At 57.1% G+C, this 22,258-nt stretch overlaps 2 protein-coding genes across 2 annotated transcripts; one reads left to right on the top strand and one right to left on the bottom strand.

Annotated features, from left to right (window-relative positions):
* Window positions 1-2,414: 2,414 nt before the first annotated feature.
* Window positions 2,415-8,500, bottom strand: RAB5IF (RAB5 interacting factor). The gene is made up of 4 exons (XM_054644555.2): window positions 8,274-8,500; window positions 6,673-6,776; window positions 4,687-4,816; window positions 2,415-4,132 (listed from the first exon to the last, which is right to left on the bottom strand). Exons 1-4 carry the CDS (start codon window positions 8,400-8,402, stop codon window positions 4,091-4,093), a joined length of 405 nt encoding a protein of 134 aa, XP_054500530.1. The 5' UTR covers window positions 8,403-8,500; the 3' UTR covers window positions 2,415-4,090.
* Window positions 8,501-11,819: 3,319 nt separating this feature from the next.
* On the top strand, window positions 11,820-21,613 carry MYL9 (myosin light chain 9). The gene is made up of 5 exons (XM_054644213.2): window positions 11,820-12,087; window positions 13,257-13,331; window positions 19,391-19,594; window positions 20,646-20,807; window positions 20,944-21,613. Exons 3-5 carry the CDS (start codon window positions 19,411-19,413, stop codon window positions 21,114-21,116), a joined length of 519 nt encoding a protein of 172 aa, XP_054500188.1. The 5' UTR covers window positions 11,820-12,087; window positions 13,257-13,331; window positions 19,391-19,410; the 3' UTR covers window positions 21,117-21,613.
* The last annotated feature ends 645 nt before the right edge of the window (window positions 21,614-22,258 follow it).

Genomic DNA, 22,258 nt, shown 5'->3' on the forward strand with positions numbered 1-22,258 from the left:
TTTCTCAATGCAGGGATTTGTAAATCTTCCTTTGCTGAGGCACTGGTAAGGTTTTGGTTGTGCCTCCAGCAGCCCGAGGGCATCATGACCATTGCTAGCTATAGTAAATAAATAAATAGGACTAGGGACAGGAGTGGGATAGTTTGGCTTTTGCAAACCAGTCTCAGTCTGCTCCACTTTCAGGCATCTGTCCAGTCTCCCCATCCCCAGCAGCTGGAGGGGTTTCTTCCCCACCACTGCATGTTCAACAAGGCCAGGAGCTATGTCCATACTGCATCCTCTTCCACCCACTGCCTGGCAGAGGATCAACCCACCAGCCCAGCCTCTGCCTCTCTGGTGTTTAAGACAAGCCCAAACCAATTGGCTGTGACAGGAGCAGCCACCTCAGCCCCTCTGGCTGGCGAGGTGCCACCCCCCTTGTGTCACAGCTGGCTCCAGCCTGACCGGCCCCTGGGGCTGTGGTGGGGCAGAAGGTCAGAGCCCCGGTCAGGGAAGGTTAATGTGGCTCTGGCCTACCCCAGATCAGATCCCACAGGCTCTGGAAGGAGCCACGCTGGGGGACAGTGGAGTTGCTCCTCAGAGCTGTTGGTCAGCAGTCAGGGACTCTCCCTGAGGGTCAGCACAAAGCTCCTCGAGGCTGAGAGCCCTCAGCTCATTGCATAGGGATTGTGCATTCCAGGGGACCCTTCTGAGATCTTGAGAATTTGTACAGTCAGGTGGTTCCAATTCTACTTCACAGCACGAATCTGTATTCATATGTTGGCTGAGGTTTAATTGGTTTATCTAGTTTAATTGGTTTATAAAAGAAGTTTATTTGAATATATTGTCTCAATGTTACAAGCTTTGTGACACCTGTAGGCAGCGAAAAGCCAACAGCTGTGAGCAATCTTTGCAAGCTTGGGAATCAACCTGGGGAACTGCAGAGATGGTGACACCCCATGAAGAGGACAGAGGCTCCTTGGGGGGTGCTGCCACCCCAACAGGCACTGCTCGGTGCCAGGTCTAGCTGGGCTCTGACAGCTGGGATTGGCAGGACTTGAGATGCCTGGGGGCACAGCCACCCTCCAACACCCCTTGGCACCCACCCTAGTTTTCTCCCTTTAAGACCCACAGTAACTTGCATTAATTTCAGCACATTATGTGCCTGGAGGCCAAGGACACCAGAAACTCCTTTACCAGTTCCACCACACAAAACACTTGCTGCTCACCTCTCAACAAGGTTAGGCCAGGGAATCTCTCTCTCTCCTGCCAGGGACTGGCTGCTCTTTGCTGAAAGCCAAGGTGATGTTCTGCAGGTCTGCAGCTTAGCAGGGAGCTGCACTGTGGGCAGTGCAGCCTCCGTGTCAGCTCCATGAGGATACAGCTGCTCCTGGAACTGTGTCCCAGCAGCTGGGGCTCCCACAGCCCAGCTCTCCAGAGCAGGAAGGACATTGTTCTCCCCAAGCTGAGGCTCTGTGGTAGCACTGAGCCCCACCAGCCATTGGCTCTTTCCCACCAAGGAGTGCAGAGTGCAGAGCAAGCTTGTGCCAGTGCAGAACTGTGAGGGCAGGGGTGCTGCCCAGGCCCTGCTCTCCCACAGCATTCTCTGCTCCTGTCAGCCAAGGCTCTCCTGTCTTCCCAGCACCAAACCACGCTCTCCGCTACACCATTCCCGTGTCAACCTCTCAAATCCCTGCAAGTGCTCCCTGTATTTACAGTTCTCATCGTTTGCAAGATGCTCAGCTCCCTTCTGCTGGCTGCCACATTGCCTTGAGCTTAAAATTAACCCCCCCACCCTTCATGAGCAGGCACCAAAGATTTAGTTCTCCTGCTGACCAGCACAGGGGATACCAGCTCCTAGACCCTGAGGCACCCCTTAAAACAGGAACCTGAAGAGAGAAAAACCTGCAGCTGGGTAACAGTAATCAGTAAATTCTCTGCAAGGAGCCTTAAAGATACCAGAGGCCAATGTCTGTTCACAGTCATGATCCTCCTTGGCTCAGGTTCAGCTTCCAGCCACTGGAACTGCACTGAGCTGTCCAAGGAACTGAGCTGGTGGGAGCACAGGCAAGCAAGGAATAGAGCAGAGGGTCAGGGAAGCAGCTCTGCACTCTCTCTGCACGTGGTGCAGCAGTGCTCCAGGTCCTGCTCCAGACCACACCTGAGCAGTCTGGAAGGAGCACTGGCTCAGTGTCACAGGGCAGGAACAGTCACTAAAAGAACAGCTTGAACAGGCAACATGGCTTAGCCTGCTTAGCTGAAGCATGGATCTAAGCATTAGCTACCACTGCAAATGCTTCTGGCCTCTTCTCAAAGTGCAGCACAAGAGATCCAAGAATCCCAAAAACTTTACCAAAAAATCCAACTCTGAAAGGAATCCCACACTCCCACCATTTTACAAAACATCAAAGACCAGAGGACACAGAAGCTGCACAGTGGATTATTCAGGCAACATTTATTGTAGCATTTCAAGTATACAATGGTTTTACTGATGGCTGTAAGCAGCTAAGATGCAGACAGATGCCAGCAGGAAAGGGTGACCTAGCACTAGCAGGCTATGCAATTCTCATGGGAAATTAATGATTTCAGCTAATAGGAGGGGAAGAGAAAGTAGCAGACTAAAAGCTTAGGCAAGTTTGGGGATAGGGAGGAGAAAATAAAGAAGTTTTTTGGAGATAATTTACTTAAATTGGCCACTCACAAGTAGCAGAAGCTGTCTGCTATTGCACTCTTCCCTTGGCATCCCAAGGACCTAAAATAACCAGGGCTGTTTCTTCACCAAGAACAGGCAGATTTTCCCTGGTAAGAGTGGAGGCTCGCCCAGGCTCAGCACTTGGAGATTGAGATCCCTGGCTTTGCACTCCCAGTGAGAGCCAGGCTGTGGCACTTCCACCAGAGAGGAGGCAATGCAGGCTTGCAGCAAGAGCACACTAAACTACCAACCCCTCACTATAAGGCAGCGTTAGGTCAGGACTCTTTTGGGTGCCTGAGCTGTTTAGAGAAGCAAGGACCACATGGCAACAAGACTACAAGGTCCTGTGACAATAACAAGGACTGTGCGTGTTTCCCAAGAACTATTTCTGAAAGACACATTCTTAAAAAATACCTTAAAGCAGAGACTCCCCATCGATGCATAAAAAGGGCATGACTAGGGAGGGACTGAGCTATGAAGTGATCAAGCACCTCCCAAACCACAGGTTGTATACTCTGCCCAGTTGGCAAGTTGGTACTTCTGCATTTAAGATAATAGCTGCCTTGATTGTGTTTTAGTGTCCTGCATTTATGAACAAAGAGCAGTTGAATTCAAGAGCTTAAAACCAAATTGAAACACTAACATTTAACAGGGTATCTCCAGAATGACTCCTTCGAGACTACGAAGCTCTGAGGTATGTGATGGCAACTTGGTAGTCAGGCTGGCGGAGTGCAGTGGAGCTTCTAAGCCTCCTGAATACATCTTGGTTCACCAAATGAATCAGTTCTTCCTAGCAAAATCACTTAAAAATTTGTCTTCGGCAAAAAGCATTTAAAAATTCAGATCAACAACTGATTTGCAAGTAAAACAAAACCAAAAAAAATTAGAAATGGTAACAACACAGTCTGTTTAATCAAATCAGATCTGGTTACTACAAAAACATGCTAAGGACAGCCACCAGCTCATGTCCTGGGTGCTGCTGTGCCTTCTGCCCACATACCGACAACTGCTTTTGAAACACTGTTTGTCTAAAGGACAACCATGGAAGACAAGTCAGAGTTTAATGACAGATTTCAAACAGAGGGCATACATACATTAAATTAACAGATTCAACCTTCGGCACAGGAGTTGGATAAGAGTTACTGGCTAGAGTCACAGAAAGTTCCAAATTTGAACAGTCTTGAACCACTTCCAAAAATTCCAATGGCTTTTTAATAGTTCCAATAATTCACGGGTATATAAAACAGAGACAGGCTTCTCCAGCAGAAGAGTTGGGGCTCCTCCAGGCTAGCCAGACCACTGGTACACAGGAGAGCTGGTTTGACTTCCCTTTGCCACCAGTCCACTAAAGACTAGGATTTATTAAAACCTTCTCTATTTATTGACAACTGATTTAACAGGCAAATGCTGCAGACTGTGTCAATCATAGTGGATGGCAGTATAGAAGATTATCCAAACCACCTGTGGGGAGGAAAGGAAGGGAAGGTTATTTGGATGCCTCTGGAGAGCTGTCAGACACAGCAAACAAGCCTCAGGCCCTGCTCTCAACAGGGGACTGAATTCCAGCTTGGAGGTGATCTTGGGGAGATCTTAGATCACCACTTGCCCCAAATGGTGGCATTCAACTTGTCTGCCAGCCTCTCCACATTAAAATCCCACCACAGCCCCTCCAGGGATTTAGAGGCACTAGCTAATCAAGTGCTGTGATCAGCTACTTGGGAGAGGGGAGTAAGGGAAAAACAACACCCAAAACACCAGTCCAGGTGTAACTAGTTCGAGATGGAATGGAACTCCAACAGGGTATCTGGGACAGAGGAGGGAGTGGTTGATGCATCCATTACTACAGAGAAACCCCAGGTGTCAGCACTGTGTTTCACAGGCAGCAATCCCAATCACTGGCACTTGGTGCTAACACATCTGCCTTCTCTCACCACTTCCCCTGCTCTCTTCCCAGGTCTTCAGAAAGTGCACCAACACAATTGACAAATCATCTTAAAGACAGCAAGAGGCATTACCAGAAACAGTGCAAAAGATGTCATGAATCCCTCCTTCGTTAGCTCCCACGTCCCACCATATTCCTCCTCATCTATCTGCTGGAAGCTGCTGAAGTAGAGGTACAGAACACCAGCATTGATCAGGCAGAATCTGCAGGGAGAGGTTAGGAACCATCATTGCAGTGATACAGGCTGTAGGTATCCCACATGCCATACAGTGAAATATCTTCCATCCACAACAGAGAGGAAGCAAAGAGGAATTCTTTTCCTGCAATGCTTCCCAGGCAGCTCAGACACTTCCTCGAAAGAGCCCCTCCAGGGGAGCTTGCCAGGTTGGGATGAAGTTCACTTGACAAGGCACAACCTACTCCTAGTAGGGCTCAAGAGGCAGAAGTCAAAAGCTGGAGGTATCCTCAGATGTGCAAATCTGCAGGTTCTCCTGTCCTGCAGATTGACAGCAGCTCTGCCTCCACAGAGAACCTGTGTGTGCTTCCTGATTCTCAGGCAGCTGAGAGGGAAAACTGTCACCTCCATGCTCAGGGTTAGATCTCTGTGAGCATCCCAGGACCAAACAGGGAAGAAATAAGGGCCACAGAGACTCAATAGTGCCCTGGAGCCCCAGCACTAGGGTTCAGTCTGAGATACCTCCGTGCTCTCCAGTCTGTGCTGAGCAGAGAGAACAAACACAACCTTCTGTTTGTCCTAAGGCAGGTTTGGCTTTACACCAGCCCAGCCTGGGGCTGGGACAGGTCCATGTCCTGCAAGAAAGGCTGTGTGGGAAGGGTGGGATGACAACACACACACAAAGTGGGTGACCAGCAGCAGGCTGGAGCAGCTGTGTCACTGCACAGCACAGAGAAACCACACAGACACTTCCAGAAACTTTTGGTTTTCCACTGTACACCAAATCCTTCCTGTTTACATTTAGCACAGGAATGGGCTTGGGTGCCTGAAGGTGCCTTGTCAATTCATGGTGACTAAGTAAGAACAAGGAACTGTTCCTGGGGGCACTTCAGATTGAACTGTTTGTTGTAGCTAACCTGGAGCTAACCTGGAGCTAACCTGCTGGAGCATCACCCCTCCCCTTTCTTGCCAAAACCAGAACACCTGGGATGAGGGACAAGATGACAACTGAATTTTGCCTAAGAAAAGCTGTGAGGCTGGAGCTTGACCATTGAGACCTTGGCTAGGCAGAGATATTTACAAACAGAGGCTCCCCAGAGCAGATCCAGCATCTTCCCAGAGCAGATGTGCAGAGAGCAGGACTGTGTCCCCACCTCTGCTCTTGAACACTTCCAGGCACATGTCAGGCCCAAACAGATTTTCTCTTCATAACTCACTGCAGCCTTCAGACACCTCTGGGGAGGTGACCTGGCTCCCAGGGATTCCATGCACACACACCCCCTTCAGGCACTGCCTTCCCCACCCCATGGCTGAAAGGGCCATGTCAGGAAGCCAGGAGTGCTGCCAAGCTCTGCTGGTGCCACTGTGCCAGTGCCACTGTGCCTGCTTGGGACCTCCAGCCTCTCATGTTCTGAGCAAACCTTTTCTTCTTCTCAGAGCAGCTGCCCCTGTCTGCTGAGAGAGCCTCCTGTCTGAGCAGGGCTCAAAGACCAGGACAAGCACACCTTCCCCATGGATGCTCCTTCCTGGGTGATCACAGCAGGCACCATACTGCCAGCCCCCCCCCCCCCCACATGTGCAGGACACACTCCAAGGCAATTGAAATGCTAGCTCCCTTCTTCTGCCATTGCCCCTTTTAATAGCAAAACAAATAATAATGTTTAGAAGTATTAATCAGGCTGAGGAGAAAGAGACTGATGGCCATGTTATGATTTGGGTGAATTTCATGGCAAGCAGCAGTGGAATGAAAGGCTGGCTGTGAGACACAGAGCAGGCAGAGCCTGCCTTTAGCCAGCCCACTGTTCACAGCACAGCCTCAAACAGGCTCCCAGGCCAACCCAAACGTGCAAACGTACATGAGACAGAAAAGGAAATGAACCTTACACTGCTATTCCCACGAATCCCTTCAGTGGAACTACTCCCCAGATGATTCCCAAAATAACTGCAATGATCTGCCGGAACCAGTAGATCACATCTAAAAACTCGTCCTGAGGAGACAAAGCACAAGAAAAATGTTGGCATTTATTACGTTTCTTTTTTTTAAAGCACCACACAATTAACAGGTGAAAATTCAGCATACTGAACACTTAGTTCCCCACTCAGAGTATAAAATATTGCACTCAGAACAGGTAAAGCAGCGTGAGGCATTGTGCACCCTGGGCTTCTCTGCTTCCACATTAAACACTCAGCTCTGTCCTCCCATGGGCCAACTGCAGAGGCCAATAAGGCTCTAGTCCCCTTATTTACTAAAGGTGCAATAATAATCTCCTGGAATAAAAGTTTAAAGAACTGTTTATGCTTTGAGAATGCTCTACCCACGTTGGCCCAGGCCCTCCTGCACCTCCTGCTTTCGGGGCTCAGGGCAGCTCCAAAGCACAGCTGTACCTCACTCGTGCCATGAGGATTCCTGTGCTTCCTGAGCAGCAGGGCTCTGCTCATCCCTCTGTCCAAGGGCCACGCTTCAGTAGCTACTGTAGCCTAGCAGCAGGGCTCACACTTTAAAAAGATTCACTTCAGCTCACATCTTTTCCCCAGCCTCCCCAGAACTGGGATTGTCCCAGCATCCCCCCAAACACTAAAGCCTTTGTGATCCCCCAAAGCCTGTGGCATGTGCCAGCTGTTCAGCTCCTCACAGAAGATGGGAATCCATGTAAGATACAGACATCTCTTCTGGTCACTGCACTTGACAGGCAGCTCAGCCTTCGGTTCACCTCCTACTGTATCAAAACATTGGCACAGCCGTCCCTGCTCCCCTGCTGACTCTGAAATTCCAGCTCTATCAGCCAGAGGCGAGGGGGCAGGGATACACGAGCCCCACCAGTCCGGGGAGCCACAGGTAAGGAAAAAGCGACACAGATTGCTGTCTGAGCCCCACGGAAACGGAGCGTGCCCCTTGCCCCGGCCAAAAGCAAAGCCAGCAGCGGGGAGCAGAGGCCGAACCTGCGCTGTGTGCCCGGGCACGGCAGGGCTGCAGCGGCAGCTCCGGGCACCGGGCGGCCGTGCTGCTGGGAGGCGGCACAGGACAGGCGCCGCAGGAGCATACGGCACATGGGCACGGGGAAACTTCGGAAAGCTCAGGCTGCTGTTTCTTGAACCATACAAGGGACATTTTTATTTTATCCGAGAAGAGTGTTAAACCACAAGACAAAAGTAACGGCGGTGTCTCAACACCGTGTTTCCCTTGGCTCCACGCCCAAAGAGCAAAGAGCCGGGCCATGGGCCGGCACGGGGGAGCGGCAAACACGGCTCCGCTCCGCGAGCACTCACCGCACAGCCGCCCCCGCCGCTCCGGGCTGCGGGCACGGGGCGCTGCCGAGCCCCGGCACGGCCCCGGCACCGCCTCAGCCCGCCAGTCCCCCCGCAGCGGCTTCAACCGTGCTCGGGGACGGCGGCTCCTCCGGCACCCCCGCGGGACGGAGCCGCCGCGCCGGGCGGGTCCCGGCCCCCCCTCAGGGCCCCCTCCGGTCCCGCCGCCCCGGTCCCACCTTGTCGTGCCAGGCGGAGTCGCTGCGCAGCGCTTTGCCCCACACGGAGCCGCGCCCGGCCGCGCCGCCGTTGGCCACCGCGTGGTGCTGCGGGTGCGGCGGCTCGTCCCGGCGCCGCCCGCCGCTCATCCCGCTCCGCCGGGATCCGCCGGGATCCTGCGCCGGGATCCGCCCGCCCGGCCCGGAACCGGCCCGGCCCGCGCGCGCCGCCAATCGCCGCGCGGCCCCGCCGCACGTGACACGGGCGGGGCCGCGGCCTACGGCGGCCGAGAGGGGCCGAGAGGGGAAGGGAAGGGAAGGGAAGGGAAGGGAAGGGAAGAAGTCAAGTCAAGTCAAGTCAAGTCAAGTCAAGTCTCGTCTCGGCCTGGCAGGGTCATTCCCCAGCGGAAGGGCCATTCCCCAGCGGAAGGCCCAGCCAGCAGTGCCGGTGTTGCTGGCTGGGAGTGGCACAGCCCTTGGCAGCCCTGCAGGGTCACCGAGCCGTCAAACAGGCCGCCCCGGGGGATGCCGGTGCTCAGCCAGGCTGAGGAGGTTCCACAGGATTTGGGTGTATCTGTAGGATACACAGGGTCATGCAGCTCCTTACGTAGTTGTTCACCTGACCTTAGAGCAGCCGAACGTGTGGGGGATGTGGGGAGAGTTATCACCAGTGCAGCCCTAAAGATTTGTCTCTTTTTCATGTTCTTGCCTTCCAGGAGCAGTGGCACGCAGACCAGTTGCACTTCTGGAGAAGCATACAGGAATTACTCCTGCATGCTGTGGGCAGGGTATGCCTGGCTCTCACTCTGTTACCTCCTCAGCACAGGATTGTGTGGGTGGAGAGGAGCCTTAGTAACAATATTCCAGGTGTCCCTGGCAGCTGAGTGGTGCTGCTGGGGCCACTCTGGGCACTGCTGGAAGCCCTGGATCCTGTGGGGATCCTCACTGGTGCCCTGTGTGGAGCCGTTCCTCCCTCCCCTGCTGTACACATCCCCCTGGCACTGGCACACCATGAGCCCTGCTGTTCCTTTTTCCCAGTAACAAGCCCCAGGCCCAAGGTGCTGCATTTCTTGTTGTCCTACAAGCCTGCAAACACGATGTGCTGAGCATCCCCAGAGCCTGGCTGCAGCTCCAAAGGCTCCAGCAGCTGCTGCTTTGCTGCCAGCAGGACCTGGAGGCCGTGGGTGCAGGCTGGGCCTGTGTGGGCTGTGTGGGGTCCTTGTCCCAGAGCTCTGATCACTTCCAGCTGGGGAGTGTAATTTAAATACAGATAATGCAATATACTAATGGACTTATGGAGAAGTATCTTGCCCTGCTCCTGCAAAGCTATCAGGCCCTGATCACCTCCAGCCCCTTGGGCATTTGCCAGAAGCCAGAGGCTGCTCCAAGCCAAGGCAGCCTGGCAAGATGGCCAGGAAGGGACCAGTGTGGGGTCATGCCTGTGTCTTTGGCAGCTCCTTTGCCTCTGACCCCCACGGCAGGGCCAGGCCAGACGTGTCCTGGCTCCAGCCCTGCTCCCCAGACACTCCTCAGGTGCTTGGGGAGAGTGGAAACAGTGTCCCTGTCCCTGTCCCCACTTTACAGGGATGGAAATGTCTGCATGGTGATTACAATACCTGGGTCAGGGAACTGACCTAAAATTCACACTCTTTAAAAAAATGGCTTGTTTTACTCCATTTCCATTGCCTGATGCTGAAAGTGAGAGAGAGAAACAAATTGAATTTGGGCTTGAAAGAGCCACAGAGAGACAGGAGAAGTGCCAGAGGGCACAAACAGGCCCTGGTAAGGGATGTGTGTTGGCAGACACATGGAAGCAGGGACCAAATATGATATGGGAAGTCCTGGGCACAGACAGGGAAGGCAGGAAGGGCTGAAGGGACAGCAGAGGTGACCCAGCTGCAGGGGCTGCTAAGCTGGAGGAGCTGCCATGTGCCTGCAGCCCCCCTTCAGCAGCTCCCCCCGTAGGGGCTGGCTGCCCACTTGCCCAGAGAAAGCAGAGCTCAGTGAGGGACTGCAGCCACCCCAGAGGGGCTGCAGGTGGGTCCTGCTCCTGCTGGGCTCCTGGGAACACCTGGACCCTGCTGAGGCTGGGCTTCTCCAGCACGGAAAACTCTGGGACCAGCCACGGGGTGGCAGCTCAGGCTGGGTGACTCCCGACAGGGGCTTTTTGGTGTTTTTTCTTTTTCTTTCTTTTTTTTTTTTTTTTGTGTGTGTGTGTGCGTGTGTGTGTGTGTGTTTCCCCCCCCCCCCCCCCCCCCTTATATTTTTTATTAAAAAGACAAACCTTCTGGGGCCTCCCTGTCCAGCTCACGAGCATGGCAAAGGTTCTGTGCTTTCCCTGGCTTGTATCCACCCTGGCATAGCATCCAGCAGCATTTCCAACTCTACTCCTGCATTCTGCGGGCTTCTGAGCCCACAGCTCAGAAGCTCTGTCCTTCAGAGGGCTGCAGGCAGGATCCCTGCTTCCAGCCAAGGGTCAGGAACCTCTGTGGCTCTCCCCCCATTGCAGATTTCATCCAAGCAGCACAGGGACACGGGGAGGGTGTCCCCAAGTCAGGCAGGCTCTTGGCAGAGCAGGTCACCAGCCTTCTGAGCCAGTGGGAGCAAGCTCCATGCCTGGGGCAGGGTCTGGCCAGCCTGCCAGAGAACACACCACTGCTTTTATAGCAGGGCTGAAACAGTTTTTTGGACTTTTTAGCTGTTGTTTGCAGTGATGCCCTGCAGGAGAATGGCAGCTGATTAATTTGTGCCACTGCTCATTTCTGTTCATCTGTGCCACTGCAAGTGCAGTCTGTGTGCTCCATGCTGTCCCCTCTGATCAGGGTCTGGTCCTCAGCCTCAAGTTCCCACATCTCCATGGGCAGATGGAGCTCCTGGGAATGCTGAAGCTGGGCAGTCCTGCCCTGGCTGCCCACTCAGGGCTGGGTCCCCAGAAGAACAGTCCCTCTCAGAAGTACTCCTTCTGTCTCCCTCTTCCACCTTCCTGCTCCTCTGCAGGCTCAATTCTGCCCCTGCTGTTGTGGGACCCCACAAAACAGAGATAAACCTCCTCTGGGGTGATGTCTGGAGGGGCATCACCCTCCCAAGGGGGATCCCACAGGACCAGGAGCTCCTCTTGGTGACTGCAGGACTGTGATGAGGCTCAGGGTTGCTGATGGGAAGGAAACAGTGAGCAAGAGCTGCTGTCCTGGAGAGGTGTCCCAGGATCAGCGTGAGTCCTGCCTCGGGTGGAGGAGCTCCCCATCCCTGTTTCTCCAGGCTCTGCATCCCTGCTTGGGAATGGGGCAGTTCCCCAGCTGTTCTCCACCCCAGGCCACTTGTTAGAGACCTTTGAGGGGCTGCTTGACCCTTCTGGCCACCGTTCCCTTTGTGTGGCCGCCCACGGTGCTGCCTGTGGACACTCCCTGGCCTTTCCAGGGACCCCAGGGCGCTCCGGTCCTGCAGCAGCCGCAGCAGCGGGGACCTGCCCCGCCACAGCCAGAGCTGCCCCAGGGAGCTCAGGGAGCCCCGGCCCGTGTGCCCCCGGCAGTGCCACCCTCGGGGCGTGGTCCCCCCGTGTCCCCGGGCGGGAGCGCGGCTCGGCGGTGCCCGGTGCCGCCCGGCGCTGCGCATTCCCCGCGGCACGGGGCACGCGTGGGCCGCCGCTTTCGTCTATATAAGGGCGTCCCGGCCCCGCGGCCCCGGCCCCGCCGCATTCTTCTGCCTTGTATGGGCCGGGCCGGGCCGGGCCGGGACCCTGGGCCCGCCCGCCCCGCGGAGCCGCGTCCGCAGAGCCGCAGAGCAGAACCCGCACGGCCCCAGCTCCGGCAGCGCCCGCCGCTCCCGTGAGGGACAGGTGAGGGGACGGGGACGGGAACGGGAACGGGACCGCCCCGGGACGGGAACGAGCGGCGCGGGATGGGAACGAGCGTCTCCGGGATGGGAAAGAGCGGTCCCGGGATGGGAACGAGCGGTCCCGGGATGGGAAAGAGCGGCGCGGGATGGGAAAGAGCCGTCAAGGGATGGGAACGAGCGGTCCCGGGATGGGAACGAGCGGTCCCGGGACGGGAACGAGCGGCACCGGGATGGGAACGAGCGGCCGCGGCGGAGAGAGAGGGGCGGGATGGAGCGGGAGGGATGGAGCTGGAGCGATGGAGCGGGAGGGATGGAGCGGGGGATGCAGCGGGAGGGACGGAGCCGGGGGGAGCAGGGGAAGCAGCCCCAGCCGTCCCGGGAGAGCAGGGGCAGCTGGCCCGTCCGCCTCGGGGAGCAGAGGGAGGCAGCCCCGGCGTTCCTCCACCTCTGCGGTGCTGGAGCTGGTGCCGAGGTCAGCCCTGGGGACGGGTCGAGGCGGCAGGACGATCTCCGGTGTGCCCTGCCGGGCATCCTGTACCCGGGCAGCCTCTTGCCAGGCCCGGCAGAAATGTCCCGGCAAGGGCAGGTGGGGATGGGTCCCGAGCCAAGCTGAGGGTAACTGTCTGCAGTGCCTTGGAGCTGGGATACCCTGGCTTCCCCGGGATGGCAGAGCTGCAGAAGCAGATCCTGCTGCCCGTGCCTTCACCCACCTCCTGATCTCTGAGACTGTTCCAGTCTGGAACATCTGCTTTTCCTCCAAGTCCTTTTGCTGATGACCAGGGCCAAGATCCAGATGCATGTGTGATGCTACAGATATCTCCCCAGTGGCCTGGGAGCCACTTCAGGCAATAAAGTTCTTTAAGGCAGAAAAGCTTTATTTAGCTCATTTCCTTCAGCCTTAAGTGCAGAGGGATGTTGTGTTTTGTTTAGTCTTTCCCATGAAAACTTGAAGCCCTCTTGGCTTCCCTCCCAGCATGCCCTTTTGGTACAAAATGTTTCGACTGTGATAAAAGCCAGGCAAGCTCTAAAACATGGATGTGTAGGAGAAGGGGGCGGCTGGAGCTGAATTCTTTGGAGTGGAACATCCCCAAGTGTTAACAACCACTGCTGCTGACCAAAGATGGTTGGGTTCCTTCAGTCGCTGGAATTTTTTCCCTCTCTCCCTGGCAGGCTCTGTGCGGTTGTAGGAGGAGTTTGCGGTCACCTCCCCCCTCCGAGGCGCTGCGGCCACATTCCCCCGCCGAGGTGAGCCCCTTAATTCCCCTGGGAAAACAGCGAACTCCGGCCAGGACACGTTCTGCTGACTGCCCGAGGCCATGGGGACCTTGTGCCCGTGGTCCCTTTCCCGGCCTCCCCGGGCATGGGGAGGGGCTGGGTGCTTTGCACATCGAGGGTGTCTGTGCCAGGGCTTCTCCGGGGGGCCGCAGAACCTGTGCTTTGGAAGGGTGTGTGTGTCACACGGTGAGCTCCTTGTCTCCTGCACTTGGTGGGAAGCAACTAGTACAGAACCATCTGCTGAACTTGCAGCTGAGCCCCACAGCTGTGCCTGGACCTGGCCAGGTCCCCAGTGCCTGGTGGGAGCTGGGGAGGGCTGGGATGAGCTCTGCTCCCCGGGGGCTGCTGCACATTTTGCTCTGACTGATGCTGCCCTGGCCCTTCCTCCCTGGCATCAGGGCCGATGGCTGTGGCTGGACTGGAGGCCCAGCCCAGGGCTCAGGGTCTGCTTTCCTCTCACCTCCGGGCTCCCTTTCCCACATCTCTAATAAGGCCATAAAAGGAGCAGAATGGCAGCTGCCTGCATTCCTGCAGTGTCCAGTGGGCTGAGGAGTCTTCCCGCAGCTCCCGGTGCCTCTGGCTGGCAGTGGGGCTCCCCCAGCACCAGAAACCCTCTTTGGTGAAGCTGAGCAATGCCACATCCCACAGGCATCCTGAGCCGGGCTGTGCTGGAGGAAAGGGCTGGTTTAACAACAAAAGAAGCAGGGAAGATGAGCTGCTCCCTGCTCCGTCCCCCAGTGTGACACCCGGTGAGCAGCCCCGGGGCTATGAGAGGTGCCTGCTGCTGGCAAAGCTTTAGGGTGGAAGGATGTTCCCCCTCCTGTGCCAGGGGCATGCACAGGGCACCAGCTCACCCCGATATTCCCCCTCCTGTGCCAGGGGCATGCACAAGTCCCCAGCTGACCCTGCCAGCCCTGTGCCACCCTGGAGCAGGGTGGGAGCTGCTGACCTGCCGGAGGCTGCACGTGGTGGGGGCCAGCACCTGCCAGCAGTGAACGTGGCTGCTCGTGGCTCGCTGGTACTCACAGCTCTCCTTGGGGAGCGGCCCTGGGCAGAGGCTGGAGCACAGCCCCCCCTGAGGAGCCGATGTTTGCCCTGCAGGAGAGTCCCTAAGGACAGCCTAGGCTGCTGGAATCGCTCTTTGCCTCCCTGACCCAAAGCACCCAGGGGAGGCACATGGTGCCAGGATCCTGGGGAGGAGCTGCTGGAGCAGAGGTCCCTGGAGCAGATGTCCCTGCCTGGCTGTGACAGGGACGGCAGGGCAGTCCCACTGCAGCCCCCTCAGCATGTCCAGAGGTGGCTCCTGCTGGAGCAGCTTCTGAGCAGCCCACCATGAGAAACCTTACCAGCATATCCTGGGAGATCACAGCTTCAGGATCCATGTGAACACCCCAGGGACTGGGGACAGGCTGCTGCCACCTCTGCCCTGTCCCCTGCCTGCCGCTCCTCCTTTGTGCCCCCCGGGCTGTCACAGCGCCCTCAGCCCAGCGTGAGCTCCTGCCGGGACACGCAGCACGGCAGGAGCTGCAGGGGAGGGTGGAAACAGGCAGGGGGGGAAGGATGGGGCTGGGACAGGCTGCCTGCCCTGGTGGCACTGCCCTGGTGGCACTGCCCTTTGGTGTCCCTTTGGCTTGTCCCACCCTCCCCAGCACAGCCAGGAAGCAGCACCAGGATGGAGTTGCTTGCTTGGTTTCTACCAAGGAGGAAACACATGGCAGTTTATATTTCTGATAACTGTGGGTCCTTTCCTCTTTCAAACTAAACTATTTACTAATTTATGAGCTCTTTAGGTCAGCCCGTGGTCCCTTGGGTCTGGCTCTCAGGTGGGGAGGCACAAGCCTGGCAGGAGATCATTTTGCCTCCACTGCAGGAGGCTGGGAAATTGTTTTGGCAGGAGCAGTGGCAGAGGGACAAGGGGACGAGGGCAGCTGTGACAGGGTGAGCTGGGGACCAGATCAGCATGTGGCTGTCACCCAGCACTGACCTCCTCGGCTCTGCTGCCCAGGATCCATAGTTCCTGGGCTGGGGCAGTGCTGGGATGGGAGCAGGACCTGTGTCCATGTGTGTCCCTCCTGCTGAGGGGACGCTGGAGCTTTGGTGGCTGCACCATTTGTCTGAGCTGAGGCCAGCCCAGCTGGCAGGGCATCATGGCCAGGCATTCCCTGCAATGCTCCTGGAACTGGGTTTTTGGGAATCCCAGACAGCATGGCTACCAGGGGAGCGTGGCCATCAAGCCCTTGTGCACAGCAGGGACTGCTCCAGCTGAATCAGGTCTGGCTGCAGATCCCCACACAGAATCCATGCACAGGAACCTCCCCCCACACTGACCCAAAAATCTCTTCTCAAGTCCCAGCCAGCCCAAGGCAGCTGTCAAACAGCAGAGATAGAATGACTGAGCTGGACCTTGGGACTGAGCATCTTTCCTGGGCACATTTTGGATCAAACTGCAGATCCATGTGCTGTCAAAATTGTACTTCATCCTGCTGAAGAGCACTGTCTTTGTGGAGATGGTGCCAAGCTGTGCTGCTGCTGGTCACAGTCAGGGCAGGGTAAATATTTGGATAATATTAATTCATGTGGTGAGAGCAAAACTCCTGCTTATTTCTATAGTCTTATGCTAATAATTCTGCTAATAATTGGATGTGTTTTGAAAGCTGAGCCCAGTGCCATGGGCCAGCAGCAGAGCTTTTATTTCTGGCTCTGACTTGGCCTGGTGGTGTTGTGGTGTTGAACTGAGCTTCTCATGCTGCTGCCATGTGATATCACTGGCCCTTTCCACCTGGGGGTGTCCTGGTGCTTGGTGGTGCCTGGCAGGGCATGCAGAGAGGGGCTGGCCTCCTGCAAAGAGCTCTGTGGGGCTGGAGGAAGCAGCAGGCAGAGGTGGACTGGGGGATGAGGTCTCTGCTCACCCAGTGTGGGCACAGCTGGGCTCCCGGTCCTGCTGCCCCCCTTGGCTGGCTGGTGACAAACATCTCTTTCCTGGTGGGCACTGGGAAAGGAGGGAGAGTTCAGGGGATTTGGGGTGGTTTGGTGGCTGCTGTCAGGTGGTGAGATCAGCACAAGGGAAGGGCTGAGGGAGCTGTGGATTCCATCCTGGAATGGGAGGCACAGGGGGGATGAGGGAGGACTCCTGGACCATGTTCCCTGCAGATGAAGGGTCCCACCTGGGTTCTGTGGGTGCTTCCACAGTGGGATGGGAGCCTCGTCAAGATGTGGGAAGAGTGCCCAGCCCCCTCTAAGCCTGGCTGGTCACCATGGTGTGTTGGGCTGTGATCTGGCACTGCCTGATGCCCTTGGAATGTCCTTCCAGCACAGCCCAGCTGTGGGAACCTGGGGACCACAGGAGGCTGAGGACCTGGCTGGTGGTCCCCTGCCCCAGCCCTTACCTCTGCTACCCCTTGAGAAAGTGATAGCAGGAGGGGAAGGAGAGACCTGGAGAGTGGGTCTGGTGTGGGTAATGCAGGGGGAGGCTCTCTGGAGGTTGTTTGCTCTGCTCTGGTCCATGCCAGCACCAGGGGATGTTCCCCAGGTCCCTGTGGTCCCCCTGGGGTCAGCACTAAGGACCCAGCTGGGAAGCAGCTCCCAGAGCAGATCCCAGGGCAGCCCTCTCAGGGTCTCCAGCCCAGCAGGGACAGTCCTGCTGCACTCACTGGGCTGTGTCTCCGTGAGAGAGGATGTGGCTCCTGAATTGCTCCATCCCTGGGCACTGATGGGGAGCCCAGGTCCTGCTGCCCACCAGGCATGGGGCACTCAGAGCACAGGAGTGATTCTCTGCTCTTCCACTGTGGAACCCCTTCATGATCCATTCATTTGCTATTGCCCCAGCAGCTGCTGCCCAAGCCAGACCCTGGCCAGGAGAGCCAGGGCTGTGTGTGAGGGAGGAATGGCTGCAGCACAAACATGAGGGCTCAGAGCACTGTCTCTTCCCTGGGCTGGCCTCGGGCCAAGCTGTCCCACAGGACCATCCCAGCCTGTCCCACAGTGTCCCACAGGACCGTCCCAGCCTGTCCCACAGTGTCCCACAGGACCATCCCAGCCTGTCCCACAGGCCAAGCTGGGCTTTGCTGCCATCCTGCTGGGCTGAGCCTGGCAGGACTCCCCTGGGAGGAACTTGAGCATCCTCTCAGGCAGAGTCAGAGGAGCAGGGTGCTCCAAACCCTGGGTGCATCCATCAGTCTGGCAGCATGGGGACACCACCAGCCCCCTGCTGGGAGCCTGAGGGGGCCTGGATGCTATCCTGGGCTGGGAGTGGGCTCTGCTCCAGCCCTGATCCTGCTGGGGGCCCCAGTTCCAGCTGGGCACAGCAACCCTCACCTTGGAAGGACCAGGTTTTCCTGCTGTCATCCTGCCTCAGTGGTTCTTGGGGTCTGCATGGTCCCTGTGCCATTCCCCATGGGACACAGACCGCCCCAGCTGTGTCCCCACAGATGGGTCTGTCCCACTGCTGCCCTCCCTTCTCCTGGCATTCATTACCTGTAACAACAGCACCATCCTCAGCACCCTGGGCTCTTGGCTCCTCTCCTGCCTCTGCAGCCCTCTGAGGTCAATGGTCCCCTCTCTCCTCTGCCTCTTCCTGTGGGCTCCCTGGGCAGGGTGGGGGTCACTGGGACAGGGAGGGCAGCAGCAAGAGGCCTTCGACCCACCAAGGGTGGGATGGATGGATGATGGATGGATGGATGATGGATGGATGATGGATGGATGGATGGATGGATGGATGATGGATGGATGGATGGATGATGGATGGATGGATGGATGGATGGATGGATGGATGGATGGATGATGGATGGATGGATGGATGGATGGATGGATGGATGGATGGATGGATGATGGATGGATGGATGGATGATGGATGGATGATGGATGGATGAATGGATGGATGGATGGATGGATGATGGAGGGATGATGGATGGATGGATGGATGGATGGATGGATGGATGGATGGATGATGGATGGATGGAGGGATGGAGGGATGGATGGATGATGGATGGATGGATGGATGGATGGATGGATGGATGGATGATGGATGGATGGATGGATGGATGGATGGATGGATGATGGATGGATGATGGATAGATGGATGGATGATGGATGGATGGATGGATGGATGGATGGATGGATGGATGGATGATGGATGGATGGATGGATGGATGGATGGATGGATGATGGATGGATGATGGATGGATGGATGGAGGAATGGATGGATGGATGGATGGATGATGGAGGGATGATGGATGGATGGATGGATGGATGGATGGATGGATGGATGATGGATGGATGGATGGATGGATGATGGATGGATGGATGGATGGATGGATGGATGGATGGATGGATGATGGATGGATGATGGATGGATGGATGGAGGAATGGATGGATGGATGGATGGATGATGGAGGGATGATGGATGGATGGATGGATGGATGGATGGATGGATGGATGGATGGAGGGAGGGATGGATGATGGATGGATGGATGGATGGATGATGGATGGATGATGGATGGAGGGACATGAGAAGCAGTGTGCTCGCAGCAGATAACCCCCTTGTGCTGGTTGCTGGGGCTGCTTTGGCACTGTGCACAGAGGGCATGAGGGTGACCTTGGCAGCTGGGCTGGGCCTGGAGAACCTGCCAGAGCAGGGGGAGGTGGAGAGGCATGGCCACAGTGACTGAAGTGCTGAAACCTCCATGCCCATGGCCCCAGGACTGGCACCCAGGTGGGTGCTGGGCCGGGTGTCTCCCTGTGCCTGGATATGCAGAGAGGACAGGCAGTGAGGGGGTTTGGGGGCTGCCTGCAGCCCTGGGGGATGGTCCTGGGGAGCTGCAGTGAGCAATGCCTGCTCTGTGACTCATCAGAGCTCAAGTCCTGCCCATTCCCACGTCTGACCCTGTGTCTGTCTCATCTCCCTGTGTTGCCCAAGTATGTGACAGCTAGGGAAACTGAGGCACAGCACCGCAGGTGCCACGGGCAGTGTGTCCCTGCTCTGGCCCCCTTGCTCAGCCTGTTTCCAGCCCTCCTGATGCTCCTGCCCCCAGGTACTCCCCCAGCCACCAAGATGTCCAGCAAACGTGCCAAGGCCAAGACCACCAAGAAGCGCCCCCAGCGCGCCACCTCCAACGTCTTTGCCATGTTCGACCAGTCGCAGATCCAGGAGTTCAAGGAGGCTTTCAACATGATCGACCAGAACAGGGATGGCTTCATTGACAAGGAGGATCTGCACGACATGCTGGCTTCCCTGGGTGAGGACACCCTGCCCCGTGCCCCTGCAGGTCCCTCTGCCCCGAGCACCAGCTCAGGAGCAGGGAGAGCTGCAGGGTGACCTTGTGCCCATACCAGGGTGACCTCGTGCCCACACTGCCTGTCCTGGGATGCCTCAGAGCCCAGGGTGGGATTTCTCTGCTCCACCAGCTGACAGAAGGGGTGTTTGTGAGGGGTCTGAGGGCAGCAGCTCTGTGTGCTGCTCACAGGTGGACTCACCAGAAGGGAAGAGACCCTTGGAGCTGGAGAAGCTCTGCCCTGGGAGCAACCACCAGCTGCAGCCATGGAGTGTTTGAGTAGTCTCACCCCAGCATGTCTCTGGGGCTGTCCCATGTGGAACAAAGCCCTCCCGTTGCTCTCAGCTGGGATGACAAAGGCAGGTGCCCGTGCTGGTGTGATACCTGGGCTGGTTGAGACTTGCAGGTCTGTACCCACTCCCTGCCCCGAGCCATTCTCCTTTGCTGCAGACCATGGCTCCCTCCTCCCACCCCCAGTGGTACCCCCACTGCGCTTTGGGAGGTCTGTCAATGATTGACCTGGCAGCCAAACCTGTTCTGGAGGTCCTGCCTGGCCATGGGAGGGATCTCCCTCCTCCCAGGGAGCTGGAGCTCTGGGAGCAGAGAGGGGCCAGTGCTGGGGGCAGGACCTCAGCAGAGCAGCTGAGCCATCCCCGGTGCACCCACGGGGGAAGCAGTGCTGGGGACATCAGCAGCACGAGGCTTGTGTGAGGACACTGCTGCCCCTCTCCTTGGGGCTGTCAGGGGATGGGAATAGCCATGGGTTTCATTCCAGTAACCCCCAAATTAATTACTGCATTCCCCCAAGGCAGAGCTTGTTCCCAGGTGGAGATGAAAGCATCAGGAGAGGTGCTGAGGGGGCAGCAGTGGGCACGGCAGAAACTCCCTTCCCATGTTGGTGGGGTGGGTGAACAAGAACCAGCAGATCAATCTGCAATGGATAAAAGCCATTCCAGCTGTTTGCATGGGAGCTGGGGAGCAGGGCCCTGCATCCACCCCCTGCCTGTGTCCTCAGGGAAGAACCCCACTGATGAGTACCTGGAGGGGATGATGAGCGAGGCACCAGGGCCCATCAACTTCACCATGTTCCTCACCATGTTCGGGGAGAAGCTGAACGGCACCGACCCCGAGGACGTGATCCGCAACGCCTTCGCCTGCTTCGACGAGGAGGCCTCAGGTAGAGTCCAGCCCCTCTGCCACAGCCAGCACGGGGCTGGGCCACAGCACTGCAGGGACAGTCCCCAGGCAGCTCCAGAGCTGTGCCCAGCCCTCCTGCTACCCCCTGCTAACGCTGCCCCCCGCCCTCCTTGCAGGCTTCATCCACGAGGACCACCTGCGTGAGCTGCTGACCACCATGGGGGACAGGTTCACTGACGAGGAGGTGGATGAGATGTACCGGGAGGCGCCCATCGACAAAAAGGGCAACTTCAACTACGTGGAGTTCACCCGCATCCTGAAGCACGGGGCCAAGGACAAGGACGATTAGAGCCCGCGGCCACTGACCCCTTCTGCCCATCCCCTGCACATCCCCCGCCCCCTGGCCCCCCTTGCTGCCCCACAGCAGACTCCTCCCACGGGAAGCACCTCCCAGGACCATCACCCTGCACCAGGACACGCTTGGAGGGGACGCACTCCCATCACTGTGCTGCCGTGTGCCCATCCAGCCTTCCCCTCCCATCACATCTCCCACACACTGGGTGCCCCAGCCTTGCTGTGACTCCCCCTCAAAGCCACCGTGCCACTGGTCCCGGGGCTGGGCTGAGCATCCCCTGCTGACCTGCAGGGATTTGTCTGGGTCCAGCCTGAGCGAGCCCATTCAGGGCCATAGCGCAGAGGAAAAGCCTCTCTCCCTCTCCTCCCACACTCCCCCTTCAGGAAAGAACCCCCACTTTGTTCTTCCTCCCTGGCTGTTGTATGGCTTTAGAGCCTGAGATCTGAGGGATTCAGGAAGCTGGAGGGGTGTATAAAGGCTGATGGGTGTGACAGACGTGTGCTGTGTGTGGCTGCCCCGTGCCCCCGTGCTGTGCCCGGGGCTTTGGGAAGGTGGCTTTGGGCACTGCAGCTCCTCACCCTGCTGCCCTTGTCACCCAGGGCCCCTGGCAATGGGGCAGCCTGGTTTTGAAGCAAAATTGCTCTCAAATGATGTAAAATCAGCTTAAGCATCATTTTCTGCTTTAGCTGGTGGGCTGAAGGTCATTCTGCTCAGTCCCTGTGTCAGGAGGGGCAAGTGCCAGCCATGCTCCCCACATCAGCTGGCCCAGAGTCCCAGGGGCTTGGCCACCTTCTGTGTCACCCTGCACGGGTGGGGGAGCAAGAAACAGAAAGGATAAGAAATGGGGAGGAGCTTTGTCCCCTTGGTTTGGTTATTTGTCACCTCCCTGACAGGGGTGTGGGAGCATGGGGTGCTCCCCACCTTGTGAAGCTGTGGTCTTAAAATGCTGCTTGAAGGCTGCCCTGGAGGGAGGCACGAGTTTCCAGCAATTCTTTATTTAAAATGGGGGGACAAACCTACAAAGCCTGGTGAGGGCATAGTGCATGGCAGAGATGCTACCAGTTCTGGGAAAGCTTGGGTAGGGTCTGTGGGAGCTCCAGGGGCATATGCTGGGCTCAGAGGCATCAGAGACACTC

This window comes from Agelaius phoeniceus, chromosome 17 (genome assembly GCF_051311805.1).
Source record: "Agelaius phoeniceus isolate bAgePho1 chromosome 17, bAgePho1.hap1, whole genome shotgun sequence".
NCBI classification, from domain to species: domain Eukaryota; kingdom Metazoa; phylum Chordata; class Aves; order Passeriformes; family Icteridae; genus Agelaius; species Agelaius phoeniceus.

Bases quoted from the DNA above. Each gene is read 5' to 3' on its own strand.
- MYL9 (XM_054644213.2), top strand. From the start codon at position 19,411: ATGTCCAGCAAACGTGCCAAGGCCAAGACCACCAAGAAGCGCCCCCAG. The intron at 19,595-20,645 runs GTGAGGACACCC...CTGTGTCCTCAG, and splicing joins CGACATGCTGGCTTCCCTGG to GGAAGAACCCCACTGATGAG. The intron at 20,808-20,943 runs GTAGAGTCCAGC...CCCTCCTTGCAG, and splicing joins CTTCGACGAGGAGGCCTCAG to GCTTCATCCACGAGGACCAC.
- RAB5IF (XM_054644555.2), bottom strand. From the start codon at position 8,402: ATGAGCGGCGGGCGGCGCCGGGACGAGCCGCCGCACCCGCAGCACCAC. The intron at 6,777-8,273 runs GTGGGACCGGGG...TTGTCTCCTCAG, and splicing joins ACTCCGCCTGGCACGACAAG to GACGAGTTTTTAGATGTGAT. The intron at 4,817-6,672 runs GTAAGGTTCATT...CTCTCCCTGCAG, and splicing joins GGATTCGTGGGAATAGCAGT to ATTCTGCCTGATCAATGCTG.